Source organism: Pinus tabuliformis, chromosome Q (genome assembly GCF_031772625.1).
Source record: "Pinus tabuliformis cultivar Carrire ecotype Pingquan chromosome Q, CPIR1, whole genome shotgun sequence".
In the NCBI taxonomy this organism is placed as follows: domain Eukaryota; kingdom Viridiplantae; phylum Streptophyta; class Pinopsida; order Pinales; family Pinaceae; genus Pinus; species Pinus tabuliformis.
In genome coordinates this window covers 375,936,487-375,956,501 of record NC_142296.1, presented here as the reverse complement: position 1 = coordinate 375,956,501, position 20,015 = coordinate 375,936,487, and the positions used below count along the sequence as shown (strand labels likewise).

The 20,015-nt window shown below is 39.6% G+C and overlaps 1 protein-coding gene across 9 annotated transcripts in view; it reads left to right on the top strand.

Moving 5' to 3' along the window:
* Positions 1-20,015, top strand: part of LOC149219736 (SPX domain-containing membrane protein At4g22990-like) — a 137,800-nt gene that overhangs the window by 104,407 nt on the left and 13,378 nt on the right. For all 9 annotated transcript variants that reach the window (XR_016249253.1, XM_089384479.1, XM_089384475.1 and 6 more), the window contains one exon: positions 1,853-2,043. Coding sequence is in view for 8 of the 9 variants with exons in the window: in XM_089384479.1 (XP_089240605.1) it covers positions 1,853-2,043 (191 nt within the window). In the remaining variant the exon portion in view is untranslated. The remainder of the gene's footprint in view (positions 1-1,852; positions 2,044-20,015) is intronic.

Below are 20,015 nucleotides of genomic sequence, written 5' to 3'. Positions count from 1 at the left end.
GACTTTTGACCCTCAGAATTTTGTTCATTGGGATCCATGAAATGCCTTGGGAAACATGAAAATGTGAGACTTTCATGTTGAGAACTGTAACATGATAATCATATACCAAGGCCAAAGAATGCATACAGACTGATGTGTGAATGACATAGTTGCACTCAAGACATACACTGGTCTGACCCTACAAACAATGATCACTCCTACAAAACCAATGGCTCATCTAAACCATGTGTCCACGTATCCATCCTAAACTCTCCAATCCTGTACAGGATGATAAGACCTAAGAGTTGATTCTAAGAGGACTGGGCATGGGCGACTCTAACATGTGTAAACTCTGTTACGGTACATGTACACCTTTAACCAGGGCAAAATATATCATGATATATTGGAAACATATCACCAAGAAATTAGAAAATATCGGCCAGGTTAGCATAATTTTGGAGTTTTTTGCTAAATTTTGAAGAGGGAAAGCAGGGGATTGAGAACAAAAGAGTTATTCACGGTTACATTTGCCCATAAAGGGATGGAGGGAGGGGGTTCCTTTAGGTGTTTAAATTTTTTTTAAAAAGTTGAATTATTTGTATAATTTTTCAAGTCTGCTGACATTTTCCAATATTTTATGGTATTTTCCCCAATGTTGCTGATAAATTTCTTTCTGGACCCTTGAGGATATATTTGCAGATACAATGTTTGCAATATTGGTCTAATCAACAGTCTCAAATATTGGAATTTGGGTGTATAAAAATTTACTAATGGACAGTGACTAAATTAAGAAGCATTTACAAGAGCTCTTGGGAACCAGGTGCTATAAGTTAGCTGATCACCAAGTGGATCGACCTTGGCATTAGCACTGAAAAATATGGAACCTGATAAGGTGTTGAGGCTTCTATAATTTGAGCAAGATTAACTTGGAATTTGTACATGTGAAACTGGAAATTCTGATTCACTCCCTGCTATCTGAATGTTCCTTTGCAAAAATTTTAGACGGGAAATTGAGGTCTGTACTTGTAAATCATTATATCAATATGTCAACACTGAACAGTTTTCAATTTATTTGTTGCATATAAGTCTGTCAGACTCTATTGGCTGATATGTGTAAACTCTCTTAAAATACATGCATACCCTGAACTAAGGCAGAGTTTCATCTCGAAGGTTTGATCATTCCACGAGATTCTTACTACTTGTTACTTTCTCTATTGGACAACAATGCATGTTGTGAAGAGTTGCTCCTGGCAATTGTGCAGTGCATGCATTGATGTTGTTCAATATTAAAATTTAAAATATGTTTCCTACTAGCCATATCAAAAATACTTTTATATTTTTAGGTATCTACATGTAGAGTGGGGGAATATGGATGAGCCCATGTCAATGGAAAAGTCAATATCACTAAAAATTTGGTGTATCCTACATTTAAAATTTTTCTTGATTACATAAATTTTCTTCATGGAATATGCAGATAGTGATAATGGTATTCATTTTGAGTCTTTCTCTTGCAGCTGAAATTGATATCTGCACAATTAACAAGGATTCTGATTCACAAGATGATTAAAGGGAGATAGAATCAGATAATGCATAATGAACAAGCACCAAGTTGTTTAGTTTATTCACCTAAAATATGTTTTATATCATCATATTTATCTAAAGTAATATTATGAATGATTTTAAAAGGTGGAGACATTTGTGTTGTCCTTTAGTATGTATTCCTCTATTCTTCACTTGAAAACTTAGAATGTATTTTCTGTATTTCATAGTTGAACAAATTCATTTAGCAAAGAACAACATTTTTCATTATCTCACATTCAAAAAACTATTTTTCATATTTGATTCAATGAGAGATCTATTTTCCTTTGTACAGGACAAGCAGAGGAAGATGCTGTTAAGGATGGGTTGACCCAACCTCTTCTTTTAAGCTCACGGACTTCGGAAAAATTTATAGATGAGGAGGCTGAGCTAGAAATTGATGACAGTGTAGAGTCTTCAGAAGACAGTCGAAAACCTGCAAGTTCAATTGTTGAGGCATATAAATTAGTCACGCCACCTGTAAAGGTCAGAGCAGATATTGTATACAACTAGTGTTGTGAAATTTTTGGTGTTATTTGAATTGTTAAAAAAAAAGAATGCATGTTGTTCAGTTATTTTGTGATTTATGCTATCATACTTTCCTCCCAAAAGAGTGTAAAATACTTTCCTTGGAAAAGAGCTTAAAAAATACTACTAAATGCTTTGTGCTATTTTTGGAGATAAACTGTCTGCAATAATGTGAAAAAATAGTGTGAAACACCCAATGTTTCGAGTGTCTCTTGCACATAGTTTATGTCCATATATAGCACGACACATTCTGAATAACTGTGGAAACTTGCATTCTCAAAGACTAATTAATGCACATGTTGCCAACATTTGGATACAAATACAGATATTGACACAATTATGCTAGGTTTATTACATATATTAAATGACATGAAATTGTGTTAATGTCCATGAATGAGCAAAGTAGATCAGTTGCAGTCTGAAGTACAAAAAGTTGCAATAGAAATAAAGAAGTGCTTAAAGCATCTATGAAGACCAAAAACAATGAAAGATCATATCAAAAATAAAAGGAAAAAGGAAAAAGGAAAAAGAAAAGGCAAGAGTGGGTGAACCCTAGGCCATGTAGTGGAGACAAAAATCCTATCAAGTAGAATCATCCTTGTATCAAGAAAAGTAATAAGGATTCCATATTCATGTTGTTGTTAGATGTACCAAATCTAATATATTCTCTAGTATTATTCGAGTTTCTATTCTCTAGTTGACACTCCCATAGTACGTTGTTGACTCGCTGTATTCTCTTCTTTGATTGACCTATTTGTTTTCATTTATCGACATTAATAAGAGGTAATGTCCCCAATTGCTTGGGAGATATAAGATGGATTCAGCTAGCCTAAACAAGTTTGCGTATGTTAAGGCGAATTTTTTTTTAATAAGGGAACATGATTCGCCTAGGAAGACATTATAAATGCCTAAGGGTTGAAAAGGGGGACATATCCTAGGCTAATGAAAAATTACTTTTATTTTATAAAATGAAAAAGTTCCTAAAGTGATGTAATAAAATTGAAAGGGTAAAATGAGAGCAAAAGTGGCCGCTCAATTATAGAAAGAGAAAAGTGAGGAGTCTCTCCTCATTCTATTACTTGCATATGAGAAAATGAGCTCTTCAAGAGTTTTTGAAAGAAACTTAGGGTTTGAGAAACCCTAGCTGCCATTGCTAGCTTTGGTGTTGAAAGTAGACACCCTAGTTGCTCTAAGTGAAATCACTCAGATTTCACCATTGCATTATCATATCACTTGACAGAATGGAGGAACCCATTAAGATTCTCAGCTTCAAGATCATTCCAGTTGGTCGATTTAGTGAATGAAAGAGGATTCTTGGGACCAAATCACATACTGCTGAGGGGTACAAGTTTAGCTTGAATAGGAACACAAATTCACTAGTTTAAAAAGGGGTCGTGTTATTAGAAGGAAAGAGGGATAGGTATCCTCGTGATTGGATGAGATACATTGTTGCAGAGGGTTGAATCTCACTCTAGTAAAAGTTGAGTTATTTGGACTCTTTTTGGGTCGAAATCGCCTTCATCTCTGGGCCGAGTTTGATAGCCCACGAGTTGGGTATTCCTTTGGGCAAGAACTGCGTGTTATATTCCTAAAAAACGGTCGATTTCCAAAAGATTGCATCGCCATTCCCATGAGCCACCACCTCCACATCTTTGAAGCTTCGTCACATGCCTCCAAAGAGGATAATATTCAGCCCTTGGGTTGGCCCTAGGGATTGAACTTGCAGTTGCACTTTGGCTGGAAGCCATTGCTGCAAAAATAAATTAAAAAAACAAATCTGTAAATAATAAAAACGTTTTTCATATTTTTGGCTGTATAAACCCTAGGAAAATTAAAGAAATAGTAAGAAAAAAACTAAGAAATGAATGTGGCTTACCCAAATTAATTTTCTGTGGCTGAATCTACCCTAAAATGCCAGAAAAGAGGAGAAATATGGTTGTAGCTGAGCCAAATATGCTGCAAAAATAAATTTAAAAAACAAATCTATCAATAAAAAACGCTTTTCATATTTTTGGCTGCCTAAACCCTAGAAAAATTGAAGAAATAGTAAGAAAAAACTAAAAAAATGAATGTGGCTTACCCAAATTAATTATTTGTGGCTGAGACTACCCTGAAATGCCAGAAAAGAGAAGAGAAATATGGTTGTAGCTGAGCCAAATCTACTGCTACTGAAATCTCCTGTTGAAATCTCTTTCTCCTGCTGCTGAAATCTACTTTGCTCACTGCTCAAAATACCCTAGCTGAAACAACTGCCAGTCTCCAAGAGAAACGACTTGCTGAATAGTGTGATGAGAGAATGAGACAAACTGCTCTTTTATAACTTTAGAATAGGTTTCTAGAACATCCCGGAAACCTAAAACAAATTAAAAAAAATTAAAAAACAACACATAAATTTGGGGAAACGTGGCTCGTACGGCCTGGAAACGCGTTTCCGGCGTTTCCAGGCCGTACGAGCCACGTTTCCGTTTCGGGAAACATGGCAGTACGGCCGGAAACGCGTTTCCAGGCCGTACGGTACGCGTTTCCGGGTTTCGTTTCGTTTCCCGGGAGGAAACGACCCCTAGGGCCACGTTTCCTGCAACTTAGTCCCAGATCAATATCAGTCATCCTAGCATAAGGAGTACGGTAGTACACGATGCGTCCATCGGTAGTAGGATGGTCCGTATCCTCATTTCCCCACTCATTGGCCAGAGGAGAGGTACTTCCCATGAGTCTCAAACTACATGAGTAGGATGTCTCAGCAGGACAAGGATGAACCACTCATCCTACCTACATGTCGCCACGAGGTATCATAGGGGAAGGCTGAACCACTCACCCTATACATAGCAAACCACTAGGGGAAGGTTGAACCACGCACCCTATGGTTGCTCATCGCTCCAAGAAGTACCCCAAGTCCCCCAAAGCTCCCAGAGCTCAATGTCCATATCATACAGGACCCTCATAGAAGGTCTCTCCACGACACCAAGTCGTTCTCAAAAGGCCAAGAACTTGAACTTCCCCAAGGGCTTTGTTAGAATATCAGCAACCTGCTCATCAATACCAATGTGATGGAGCCTTATTTCTCCTCGTTGTACCATATCCCGAATGAAACATGGGATTCTCTAATAATCGAATCCCACTCTAGTTGTCGTAGAGGATCACGGTGATATCCAGTGCATGTCTAAACAACTCACTGAAGAGCTTCCTCAACTAAACAGCTTCACAAGAGGCCATACTAGCAGCTATGTATTTAGCCTCGGCAGTGCTCAAGGCAACCGATTTCTACTTCCTACTCATCCAGGATATCAAAGCAAAACCCAATGTAAAACAGCATCCAGAAGTGCTCTTGCGATACACCACACTGCTAGCCCAATCAACATCAAAATAACCATGCAGCCTCTCATCTCCAATAGTGTATCTCAGTCCATGAGTGATTGTGCCCAGAAGATATCTCAGAAGATTCTTTGCACCAATCCAATGTATATGATGGGGCTCAACCATATATTGGATCAACGTATTAACTGCAAAACATATGTTTGAACGGGAGTTCACCAAGAACATCAGTGCTCCTATGAGTTGAAGATACTCAGAAGCATTTCCCAATTCAGGTCCGGCAGCACTACCACATAACTTCTTAAAGTTAAGTTCCATCAGGGTAGTCACAAGCTTGCAATCTACCATCCCAAATCTTTCCAATATCTTCACAACATATTTCCTTGAGAGAGGAAAAATTCTCCTAGCTTTTGCCAGATCTCCAACCCTAGGAAGTAGTGTATCAGTCCTAAGTCCTTCATTTCAAATTCAGAAGCCAACTCCCTCTTACATTTGAGAATGAGAGGGTCTGCGCCTGTCAGAAAGTGGTCGTCCACATAAAGTACCAAAATGAGAGTTTTATCATTTTCAACCTTGAAGTAAAGGTTCGGATCGACTTCACTTCTAGTGAATGTCAGCTTCATTAGATAGCTATCAATCTTCTCATACCAAGCCCGGGGTGCTTGCTTCAAACCATAGAGAGCTTTCTTCAACCTGCATATATGAGATTCCTGATCATGAACCTCAAATCTCTCGGGTTGTTCCACATAGACTTCCTCTTTGAATGAACCATGCAAGAAGGCGGTCTTGACATCCATCTGATGTAGGTTCCATCCTTGCGAGGCAATAAGGGCTACGATCGAGCGGATGGTGGTGTATCGGGCAACAGGTGCAAATATCTCATCATAATCTACACCTTCCTTTTGAGAGAAGCCCTGAGCAACAAAGCAAGCCTTGAACTTTGTTGCACTTCCATTAGCTCCATGCTTGATTTTGTAGAGCCACTTAGAGGTGACAACCGATTTTTCCTGGGGTCTAGGGACCACATCCCAAACATCATTCTTCATAATTGACTTGTATTCTTCATTCATAGCATCCTTCCATACTTGTTGCTTCACGGCTTCTTCAAATGATGAAGGCTCATTTTGAATGATAGTGCTCATGACGGTCAAGTATCCTTGATACCTGTTCGGATTCTTGCTTTCACGGAACGTCCCCCTTGGTACAATATGTCTCTCGAATCTCGGCATCTTCGAGAGTCACCCTAAGCCAAGAGGGTCTCCTCTTGGAGGAGGGCTCTTGAGGAGGAGGATCAATAGGATCCATAGGTTCATGAACATCCAAGATTGTTTCATCTTCTTTTGTACCTTGTTTTCCGGTGTTAGCTTCTTTGTCTTTCCTTGGGATAGGAAGGTTGTTGATCTTGCTAAGGGCTATATCATCGTCGAAGGTGACATCATGACTTATCTCAACTTCCCTTTCACCAGCCACATAAATTCTATATCCCTTAGAATTTTCAATATAGCCCACAAAGATTCCTTTCTTCCCAAATGCACCCAATTTTCTTCTTTTCTCTTTCGACACATGAAAATATATGGGGCTTCCAAAAACTCTAAAATGAGAGACATCAAGTTTCTTACCAGTGAACATTTCTTCGGGAGTCTTGGAGTCCAATGCTTGATGAGGGCATCGACTTTGAACATACACAACGGTATTTGCAACTTCAGCCCATAGGAACTTCGGAAGCCCTTGATCATGAAGCATAGCACAAACACTTCTGCAATAGTACAATTCTTCCTTTCAGCCACACCATTCTGCTCGGGAGTGTATGGTGTTGTAGTCTCCCTCTTAATGCCAGCTTCTCTACAATAATCATGGAATTCATTGGATTCGTACTCAGTCCCATTATCAATCCTCAGTATCTTGATTTTCTTCTTGGATTGGTTTTCGATCAAGGCTTTGAAGTGTCAGAACCAGGTGAACACTTCATCCTTCTTTTTCAAGAAGTAGATATAGGTCTTGCGAGAATAATCATCTATAAAGGTGAGATAATATAAGTATCCTCCCAAAGAGTTTACGGGCATCATATCAGATATGTCAGAGTGGATCAATTGCAATATATATGTGGTCTTGCTATTACTTGAGGGGAATGGTCCCCTTGTAAGTTTTCCTTCGGCACATCCTGAACATACAACTTCATGGTCTACTTTGAACTAGGATCTACCTGTCACCAACTGTCTCACATTGGGTAGGGCCTTATAATGAAGATGGGAAAGCCTCTAGTGCCATAATTCAGATTGTAGAGATGTGTCGCAAGACATGACTCCCAATGGACTTCCTCCAACTTGATACAAAGTGTCAACCTTGAACCCGAGAGTAAAAGCATCTTTAAAATTTCTTTTCCAAACACGTACCCATGATGAATGCCACCTTGAATCATTTGTCTTCCATTGCCAAAATGGACACCAGGTTCTTCTTGAGATCAGGTACATATAGTACTTCTTGCAAATGAATAGTGTTACCTTGATTCAATTGAAGGGTAACATTCCCTACTCCCTTCATGGGATAGGTGGCATCGTCTCCAAGGATGATCTCCAAGTTTGTCTCCTTGTCTATCAGATTAGAGAGAGCTTCCTTGTATCGGGTGAAGTGCCTTGCGGCACCACTACTAATTAGCCAATTCCCCAAAGTGTCCGGTGGAGAGGTAGTGGAGAGGGTTGATATAAGATAGTACTCCTTTTGCTTATTGTTAACAACATTTGATTCTTCATACTTGGACTTCCTTTATTTCTTTGGGGTCGACCATTTCCCTGATATCCCGCATTCCTTTTTCCCTTGCCATTGGACCTGCCTTTCCTTTGATCGTTGTTGTTGAAGTTGCCCCTGGAATGATTGTGATCGTCATCATACGATGTGTGTCCCTTCGATTTGGACACTCCCTTGCATAGTGGCCAAACTTATTGCAAACAAAGCAGCTGCCCTTCCTTCCTCCCTTAGATCCAGGCTTTCCATTGAAATGACCTTTAGAACCTGCATTATTTTGTAGGAATTTACAGGGTAAGTTCCTCAGAAAGAATACCAAAAGGACACCGCTCACAACCAGATCTCAAATCAATACACTAGTATTTTTGACGTGGTTAAAACCCTCAAAGTGCAAGGAGAGAAACAGTCCACGGCCTGTCCAAACGTGGGTACTACAGGCAATTTATTAATCAAAGAATGAAAATTTACATAAGCTTCTCTCATGCACGGATTACCCGAACAATGACCCTCCATGCGCTTTAAATAGAACTCATGGACCAATCGGGTGTCAAGCCACGGATCAAGTGTCGGTAATACCGAGGTGAGAGTGAACCGTCGGATCACTACATATCGTGACCGTCGGATTGTAAGTTACAAAATGTACAACGGTAAAGAAACACACTTTACCTAACTCTAACCTAACTCTATACTAGACCAAGTTGAACTTAACTATATCCTATGTGTCGGAATATCCTAACATCCCCCCTTAAGAACAACTTGGGATAGGATTGAAGGATTTACAAATATGACACAATAGGAGAAGGAAGGAGGCACTAGAGCCTATCCCCCCTTAGTGACAACTTCCTGAACTCCAAGCATATATCGAAGTTTAGTGAACTTCGCCTCTGTGAGAGCCTTTGTGAAGATGTCTGCAACCTGATCATCTGTTGGACAATATTGCACTTCAAGAACATGGTCATGAATGAGCTTTCTGATGAAGTGCATGTGTAGTTCAATGTGTTTGCTGCGCTGATGCTGAACTGGATCTTTGCATAGCTGAATGGCACTTTGATTATCACACCAAAGTGTGGTTGGATGCTGCTGCTCAAAGCCAAACTCTGATAGGATCTGACGAAGCCACAAGGCTTCCTTACTAGCTTCCACGGCACCACGATACTCTGCTTCTGCTGATGAAAGAGAAATGGCAGCCTGTTTCTTACAAGCCCATGTAATAGGTCCTGAACCAAGAGTGAAGACATAACCGGCAGTAGACTTCCGATCATCAGGGTCACCAGCCCAATCAGAATCAGTGAAACCAACTAACAGAGGAGCTGCTTTGGCACTGTAATGAATCCCAAACTGTACTGTACCTCGAACATAACGAAGTATTCTTTTAGCTGCTTTCCAATGACTTTCACGGGGGTTTTGCATAAAACGAGCAACAAGGCCAACAGCAAAGGAAAGATCAGGACGAGTATGGGTTAAATACAAGAGTTTTCCGACAAGTTGACGGTATAAGGTAGCATCAACTTCAGGAGAAGTACAAGAGACTGAAAGTTTGACTCCAGACTGAAAGGGAGAAGGGGCTGGCTTACAGTCTTCCATGTGAAAATGACGAAGAATATCACAAGCATACTTGGACTGGGAAAGGAAAATACCCTCCTGGGATTGCAAGACTTGAAGACCGAGAAAATAGTGTAAGTGTCCTAAGTCTGTCATTTCAAATTTCTTTTTAAGGCTGGACTTCACATGGTTTATAAGGTTGGGATCACTACCAGTAAGAATAAGATCATCAACATAAAGAACAAGGATGATAAGAGAGTTGCCCACTTTCTTGGTGTAGACAGTATTGTCAGAATGACACCTAGAAAAGCCAGATTCTAAAAGAAAGCTATCCATTTTGGCATACCAAGCTCGAGGAGCTTGCTTGAGGCCATAAAGGGATTTCTTAAGTCGACAAACAAGGCTGGAGTCTGTTTGTATGAAGCCAATGGGTTGTTCCATATAGATTTCTTCCTGCAAGTCCCCATGCAAGAAGGCAGATTTAACATCCATCTGATGGACTTCCCATTTTAAAGAGGCAGCAAGGGAAAGAACAAGGCGGATAGAGTTCATTTTGGCAACAGGGGAGAAGGTTTCAGTGTAATCAATGCCTTCAACCTGTGAAAAGCCCTTAGCAACGAGACGAGCTTTATGTTTATCAACTTTCCCATCTGGTCCATACTTGGTTCTGTAAACCCATTTACATCTAACAAGTTTGCGTCCCTTTGGTAGAGGAACAAGATCCCATGTATCATTTGTCATCAATGAGTGATATTCTTCATTCATAGCTGCTTCCCAATGTGGATGGCCTGAAGCTTCTGCAAAAGTGTCAGGATCATGATTTACTGGAGCTTGAGCCAGTAAAGAAGAGGCTCTTTCAAACTGAGAACGTGTACGTCGCTGATCTGTAGGATCACCGGCAAGATCACCTGCTGCATCCCGAGTAGCACGGACCCATCTTGGAAGTTGAGGATCCTGAGAAGGTGGGGGAGGATTATCATCCTCGCTTTCATCATCTGAAGAAGAAATGTTTTCAAAGGTAGAAGAGATAGGAAGAGGTGGCACATCCGCCGGACTAGGCTCGCAGGCCGATTTATTTTCATCAAATTTTACATCTCTTCTAATGATAACATTTTTGGACTTAAATGGAATAAGTCGATAACCTTTTACATCTTCAGAATATCCAACAAAAGTACATTTCTCACTCTTAGGTTCTAAAGCTTTATGCTTTTCATCTGGAATATGGGCCCATGCTTCACTTCCAAACACACGAAAGTGACTTACATCTGGTTTAATGGAACTCCAAGCTTCTTCTGGAGTGATGTTCTCTAGAACCTTAGTAGGAGTGCGATTGATTATATAATTTGCACAATTAATTGCTTCAGCCCAAAAACTAAGACTGAGTCCTTTAGATTGCAGCATACAATTAGCCATTTCCTTTAAGGTGCGATTTTTTCTTTCAGCGACACCATTTTGTTGTGGAGTGTATGGAACAGTATGTTGCATTTGAATTCCATTTTCGGTGCAAAAGTTGATGAATGTGTTTTTAACATATTCTCCACCATTATCAGTTCTTAGCTTAAGAATTGGATGTCCAGATTGTTTTTCAACAAAGGCTTTGAAGGCCAAAAAAGTGTTAAATACTTCGCTCTTGAGTTTTAAGAAGTATACCCAAGTGCGTCTGGAGAAATCATCAATGAAAGTTAAGAAGTACTTGCAGCCAGAGAATGAAGCAACAGGAAGAGGACCACATAAATCACTGCGCACAAGCTGTAAAGGGGCTGAGGCGTGCCAAGAGGCACGTTTGTCAAAACTGTCCCGATGATGTTTTCCGAGTACACATCCGGAACAAACACCATCTCTGCAAGATACCATAGGAAGACCTGTCACCATATTTTCTTTACATAGATGCTGAAGGGAGCGATAGTTTAAGTGACCAAATCGTTCATGCCAAAGTTTGCTCACTTCATCATTATGAGCAACAAATACTGAGGGAAGATTTGATGACCCAAAGTTGTGAAACTTATACAACCTTTTGGAATCATCAGCAAGACCAGTAGCTAGAATCTGTTTAGGATCTTTTAGATCCTTGATTACAACATCATGAGGTGAAAATTCAACAATTTTACCTTCACCTGAATGAGTTATCTGATAGACAGATAGAAGGTTGCAGGATAAGGTTGGAACACATAATACATCATTAAACTGACCATTGTCTAGATGAACAGTTCCAGTCCCTACAACATTAAGAGATCTATCATCACCAATATATATATTTTTGGTGTTACAATCATTTAAAGAAGAAAACATGGCTTGGTTTTTGGCCATGTGACAAGAGGCTCCAGAATCAATGAGCCACTCATGAAAATGAGAAGAAGAAGAAGATACATTTAATGCATAACCAGACTGAGATGATTGATAATGACATGCAGAAAGTGCCATTCCGGAAGTTGAAGTTGAAGTAGGCTCCACATGGATGTTATGTTTCTTCATTGCGGCTTCCAAGGCTTCCATCTTCTTAAAGCATTTAGATTCTAAGTGGCCATCTCGATTACAAAAGTTACAATGTCTATCAGACTTCTTCCATTTGTTTTTATTGGTCTTATCATTTTGCTGAAATGATCTTTCATTTTGAGGCTGAGATGGTTTAGGACCATTCTTTTGAGGATATGACTTCTTAGGATTCTTTGAATTTGGTTGCTGCTGGGCGGCTAACGCTTTCGTGGAAGAGTTTCCAAGATTAAGAAGACCAAGGTGTAAGAGTTTTTCTTGTTCTCTTATTAAGGAATCACAAAAGGAGTCAAAGGAAGGGGCCTTGTAGTCTTGTCCTTGACAAATGAAAGCTTCTCTTGTAGAATGGAAAGTGGAAACAAATACAGAGTAGGCTGGTCCCAACTTAGTAAGGATGGAATAAATAAGGTTACCATCGTCTTTCTTAACTTTAACACCTTCCAGGAGATATCTAAGGTTCTTGAATTTGGACAAGAAATCTTCAATGCAAGAAAAATTATTAGGATCCAAAGTAAGCAGCTCATTTTCAAGTTGATGGGCTCTAATTTCATTTTTAATCCCAAAAACTTTAGCAAGTTTTTCTAATGCTTCATGAGGAGTCTCAAGTTCTGCAATGTGGAATCTAAGATCAGGAGAAATAGACATCCCTATCAAACCACGTGCTTGATCTTGTCTATTTTCCCATTTTGCCGCCTTGTCTTCATCTTTTGGTTTCTTCTCTTGGTCTGTGGCTATTCTGAAGAGACCTTTACTTCTAAGTAAATCTTCGATGTAGGCTACCCATTGGAAGTAGTTAGTGCTGTCAAGAATGACTTGGCATGGACTTTCCATTTTTTTAAAAAAACTGAAGCTGAAGATGCTGAAAGTAGGTGTTCCAATAGATAGATCTCGAAAAAATAGGCGGTTTTAAAAAAAACGGCTCTGAAAAAGGCTTCCGGATGAAGAAGTTATGGCTTTTTGAAAAATAATTGTTGAAGTTGCCGGCAAAGTGCGCGAATGTGCGGGAATGAAAAAATCCGCCCCCACAAAATGGAGACTTGAACCCAAGACCTCTACTCTCTTAAAATAGCTTTGAACCAATTGATCTATACAAAAAATTTGAGAGAGAGAGAGAGAGAGAGAGAGGGGGGGGGCCTTGGTTTGCGTGCTTGCCTTGAGAAACCTCTTTTTCCCTACAAAACACAAAACACAAAACCCAACACGAATATGCAAAAAAAAGCGAACCTTGCGGCTCGAAGTTAGCTTTAGCCAAAAAAACTAGAAATTTTATAAAAAAATCTCAAAGTTAGCTTTAGCCGAAAAACTAAATATTTTTCTCAATGTTTCTGATTTTCCGAGATCACACTAAGGTGCAGGGAAAAGAGCATACGCATGAGAAAAATCCTTCCTTTCTGTTTCTGATTTGCTCAGATCGCACAGAGTCGCAGGGCAAAGAGCATACGCAGAAATGAAAGGTATAGATCCGGTTAAAAAAAAAGGCTAAATAAACCGAAACCGAAATAAGCAGAGAGAAAATAACAGTAAACTGCAAAAAAACACTGTATACCTCCCGATCTGAAAAATGACGCAGCTAGGGCTACCGGAAACCTTTTCGCGTGAAACGAAAGGGGTTCCTCACTGGAACAGATGCTCCGAACGCAACAGAGCAGTCCTCTCGGCCCGAAAGCAGTCAGAAACAGCAGATCTAGGAAACGACAGCCGCATGCAGTTCTACCGGCTTCAGATTTGGATCACCAACGGACGCGGCCCTCAAATAGCTCCGATACCATGTAGGAATTTACAGGGTAAGTTCCTCAGAAAGAATACCAAAAGGACACCGCTCACAACCAGATCTCAAATCAATACACCAGTATTTTTGACGTGGTTAAAACCCTCAAAGTGCAAGGAGGGAAACAGTCCACGGCCTGTCCCAACGTGGGTACTACAGGCAATTTATTAATCAAAGAATGAAAATTTACATAAGCTTCTCTCATGCACGGATTACCCGAACAATGACCCTCCATGCGCTTTAAATAGAACTCATGGACCAATCGGGTGTCAAGCCACGGATCAAGTGTCGGTAATACCGAGGTGAGAGTGAACCGTCGGATCACTACATATCGTGACCGTCGGATTGTAAGTTACAAAATGTACAACGGTAAAGAAACACACTTTACCTAACTCTAACCTAACTCTATACTAGACCAAGTTGAACTTAACTATATCCTATGTGTCGGAATATCCTAACATATTTCTCCTTTTGGCATGAGCGGAGAATGTAGTGGGGTTGCTTCTATTAGAAGGCATTTCTTGCTCCACCATTCTTGTTTCTTCTTGAATGCATCTCGACATCAATTCTTCAAACATTGGAATTTGATGATTGTTGAGTATAGTGGTTCTAAATATATACCACTCGGGTGGGAGTCCTCCAAGGGTAGTGATAGTAAGTTCCCTGTCAGGAATGACCTCTCCAATCAAAAGTAGATCATTATTGATCTCAGTGATCTTTAAGAAGTAGGATTGAATATCCTCTTCCTTGCCCTTCTTAATATCCTTCAACTTGTTTTTGAGAAATAAAATTTGATTAGCATTACTAACCTTGAACATGTTGATCAACCTGTCGTAGATCTCCTTGGAGGTCTTCAATTTGGAGATGTAGGCTACAAAGTGCTTGTCAATGGAATCTCTAATAATCTTCTTTGCTTTGACTTCAACCCTATTTTACTTGGTCTTCGTAGCAGCCAGTGCATTTGAAGGAGGCTCAGGGATTTTACCCTTCACATAATCCAACACTTCTTCTTCTTCCAAGGTCAAATCAAGAGACATCTTCCATCCATGATAGTCATATTTTTCACGGAGCTTGTCTTCAGCCAGGAAGAGGGATGAGGAACCCATTGAGCCTTTTGTCCTTGTCCAACTTTCTTTAGTGATTGCTCTTTCACTCTTACTTGGGCTTTGTCTTCACCTCAGCTCCGATACCATGTTAATTTTAGGTAGCAATGGTATGTTCTATGCTTTAGAGCAATTTTACTTCAATTTCTTTATTAGCCCAATATCAATATCCAGTTTAGCAATCACATCAACATGATAGTAAAATGCAAATAGAACATAAACATAAACAATAGAAGACAAGCCAAGACAAGAGGACACAAGATGTGGCACCAGCCAAGGACAAACCCCAATGTGGGGAAATCCTTGATCAATTCTTCTTATATTCTTCAATAGTTCAACAGAGAGAGAGATAGTACAGTTTACAAATCTGATAATTTATGACAGCAGCAAAAGATCCCTGACTAGAAAAGTCAACGTTGGTCAACAGGGCAGAATTCTTCCTCAATTCAGCTCGATCAAACCCAGTCAACTTCAACCTCCAACAACAAGTTTAATCAGCCCAAAACAATGTGTAAAATTCCAGTCACAACTAGTCAACGAAAGTGTGAAAAAGTCCAGTCACAACTAGTCAACGAAAGTCAATCCTTGCAGCCAACCCTGGTACCATCAATGTTGGTCAAAGGAGAGGTCAGATTGCCTCATTTTTTGTGCCCATATCTGCAGTCTACTAGGACAGAGATACCTCACCCAAACCAAAGTCAAAACAAGTCAACACATCAAGTCAACGCAGTGAAATAGCCTCCCTGCACCTCGATCAACGTTGGTCAATGCATTCAACGAGAATTTGCCCTCCTTTCCTTCACACATGTGAGAGAGAAGATTGCCCAAAAATGCGTACCCAATCACAAGAGGAGAGAGAGATGTGAGATGAGATGATGGTAAAATGACTTGAGGTCTCCTTTTTATATGCAATGTTAAGGATGAATTTGGGGTTTGAGTGCCTGTTTTGCTTGCTGGCCAACCATGACAATTTGTCCATAATATAAATAAATTCATATCTTCATTTGTACATGTCAGAATCAGATGATCTTTAGTTTAATCCTACACCTCTCGGAGAGAGGAATCCAAGAAAAATATCAGTTGTCGTAAATAAGATGACCCATGTGTAGTTTGTCCCTAGTTGCCAATTTTAACAATAGCAAACCCTAAATTACCAAAAGCTTCAAAGGTTTGGGATTTCACATTTCACATTTCAACCCTAACAAGTTAGGGTTTTCATAACCATACCATAACCCTAAATTACAAAATCATCAGTAACCCTAAGTAAGCTAGGGTTCCACACATAATCATCAGCATACCCTTAAGTTAGGGTTATCACAAATAACCTTTTTAGGGTTCCACAAGAATAATCGAAGATGTGAGGAGGGTAGATTTATGTAGTGATGAATCACCCAATCAAGAATCCTTATGATTCAAGAGTGCTAGACACAACAGTGTTAGTAATGTAGAATAAATTACCAAAAGGAATGAATATACCTTTATCATGAAGAGAACAAAGCTTATGGTCTAAGGCATACCTTTGTTTCTTAACAAACCTTGTAATCCCAATGCTTTGTCTTGTGAGGCCTTCTTTCATAATCCTTGAGTATTCAGTAAGCCTTTCCTAAACAAGGAAAATATGAATAGAAATGTGATTAGTATTTAATATAAACAAACTTAGATAAGTAAGGGAAACCAAATATAAAAGATAATACAAGGAGTAAGATACTTATCTTTGGAAAGTGGTGAGGGCTCCCTCTTAATCCAAACTTGAGGGATATGTAAGGGATAAAGTCCCTAACAAATAGGTCTTTGACTTCAGATCCTTCCATCTTGTTCTTCTTTGGTGAAACTTCTTCGGCAAAGTTTGCTTGATCCTTGTTCCTCCTTTTACTCTGGATTCTCAAGATAATCCCGTTTATAGTGACCCATGTTGTGACAACTATAGCATTGGCCCTTTGGACTTCTTGAAGGTTCCTTTTCTCTTGTGATGAGCAGAACAGTCATTCGATATTTTCTCTTCTTCACTCTCTTTGTTGATTACTAAAGATATTATGATTCCTTCTTGATTGCATGCATTCCATACACAATTAGGCTCATGGCCAAAATATTTGTTTCTCTAAACTTTGCTTTCTTTGCTTCACTTGAATCATCTATAGGCTTCTTTACTTTTCCTTTGACTAGATCCAAAACTTAATTCTTTTCGAGGATTAAATCTATTCTAATTTGTTCTCTCCCTTTAAGGAGTTAGACATTTTCCTTGAGGATAGTAAACTTCTTTCCTTGTAAGGTCTCCTTATATGATCCCTTTCTCAACTTCTTGAGATTCCTTAGTCTTCTTCCAATAGATCTTCAACCTGCCTTTTTCTTTCTTCTTCACCTTTGCTCTGATACCATGTTAGAAAATTAGAAAGGCAGAAAGATTTTCTTATATAGATAAGAACTTCTGATTCTTTTATCTTTATGTTCTTCTTTTATCTTTCATTTCATCAAGCAATTACCAAAACAATAACACGAGGACAACAGGTGTAGCCGGACAGCCAGCGAAAAACCCCTATCTAGGGGAAAACCCAGTCAACAATTCTTCCTTCAGCGGTTTTTCGAGATAATCCAAGACATTTTGACCTACACAAAGACTTCCTCCACACCAAGTCATCCCTCAATCCTTCTAGCAGATGATAACCCTCAAAAGCAATTTCGACCTAGCAGCATCTGCGATCAACATGTAGTAGCAGCTTAGACCCAGTAGCAGCAACAGCAACAACTTCGACTAAACTAGGAAAACTTTGATCTTTCTTGATACACCTCAGAAGTGAGAGAGAGTTGGCCCAAAATTTCGATCTTGGTGTCTTCTATTTTCCTCCAAAAACTCGCACTCCTTTCCAACTCTCCTTCTAGCCCTTTTCCGAATTCGCACTTCCCATCTTCCAGCTTTGGATATCGAACTATGTGTGAGAGAGTGGATTGGCTCCAAATGAATTTGAACTGCCTTGTATATATAGCCTTCCAGTGAGGTCGAATTACCCTTCTTGAAGCCGACCGGATCTTCTTAAAGCTGACTTGTGGAGAAGACTAAATTCATTTTTGACTCAAAAATAGTTCTTTTTACAAGATTTGAAAGCCCAAGAAGGGTCTCTTTTAATGGACAATGACTCTAATGACTCAGAATAAAGCCTAGAATACCTCAATGGGGACTTTGACCTAAAACAAGATGATCCAAGCATGAAACTCATGCTTTAATAAGTCATAATAATAAGAATAGTAGAAATATTTTCTTCATTCTTTTGATAAGTACATTTCATTATGACTCAAATACATTTATGAAGACCAAACCTAGTTACATATTTCAACACTAGTTGTAGCTGCTCCTTTCATGCATTTAATTAAAAGTAAAGCATACAATGGTTCATAAATGACTCAAAAAGCTTCACAACAGTGATAGGAAAACAATCTCTTATACAAAAGTTCATAGCTCATTAATACATACACCAATAATAATAGTAGCTCAAAGAGGCATTATCATTTCTTCATTATATAGCAATAAATACAGTGTTCAAAATAGTGGAGCCTGGTGTACAAATTCAGTGAGGTAATCTTCAACACAGTGTTCAGAATTTGGTGTGGTTTTAGCATTCTAATCTATAGGAGAATGACCTAGTATTCGCATGTCTTCATGCTCTGCGCCAACCACATAATATACTTCAAAAACATGCTTTAGCAAACTAATATCCTCCAAAATGATATGTCCAGCCTCTTTATACTTTCCACTTGAATCAATTTTGTCCCTAGAAACCAGAGGTACTCTCTTATAGTGGTCACAGTCAACAAGTGAGTGTACTCTGCCACATTAAGGACTGATATTGTTCCCCTTTTTTGAAATGACACCTCCAGCGCTTAGTAGTTGTTAGACTTGACTTCTGCTAATGCAATAATACGTACAAGGGCTCCTACCCAAGAGTGAAGGTGCATCTATTGCATGGAGGAGGACAGGGGATTTCAGGGTGCACAAAAACATCAGATTTGTTGGCAAGGAGGGCATATCAAAGAGAGCAAGATGAGGCAGATGGTACTAAGAGAAGGCATGATGAGATTACTCAAGCTCCATCTAACATTGAGCCAAGGATTGTAGTTGAAGCAAGAAAGAGGAGAGTTGGTCACACTCAACAACATGAACAACCAGCACCCAAAAATACCAGAGGCCCAGGGGCATCCCCTTCAGTTCAGGATAGCAGAATTGCTAGATTGGTGAATGTGCAAGCAAGAGAAGAAACTGATTCCAGAGTGGCTAGGTGCATTTATGCATGTGGTATCCCATTCAATGTTGTTCGCTCTCCTTACTGGCAAGATATGATAAGGGCAGTTAACAAAGCTTCTCAAGGGTACAAGGGGCCCAACTATGAGAAAGTCAGAACCCAGCTTCTCAAAAATGAGAAGGACCTTGTGGAGGACATTTTAGCTCCAATTCGTTCTTCCTGGAGTAGCTCTGGGGTTACCATAGTCTCAGATGGTTGGACAGATATGAGGCGCAGACCATTGATAAATATCATTGCCACTTCCCCCAAAGGAGCAATGTTTATCAAGGCAGAAGACTGCTCAGGAGAGGTGAAAGATGCACAATACATTGCTGATGTTATTATAAAAGCTATTGAACAAATAGGGCCTAATAAGGTGGTGCAAGTTATCATGGATAATGCACCGGTTTGCAAAGCTGCAGGTTTAATTATTGAGGGGAGGTATGACCACATCTTTTGGACACCATGCATTGTCCATAATCTGAATCTGATCTTAGAGGAGATCGACAACAAAGTTTCTTGGATAAAGGAACTCACAGGGGAAGCAAGGGAGATTATCAAATTCATCACCAACCACCACCAGTCTCAGGCCATATTTCGAGAGTACTCCAAATTGGAGTTGTTAAAAGTTGCTGAGACAAGATATGCCTCAAACTTCGTGATGTTGCGCCGCCTTGTTGAGGTTAAGCATGCATTAGTTTC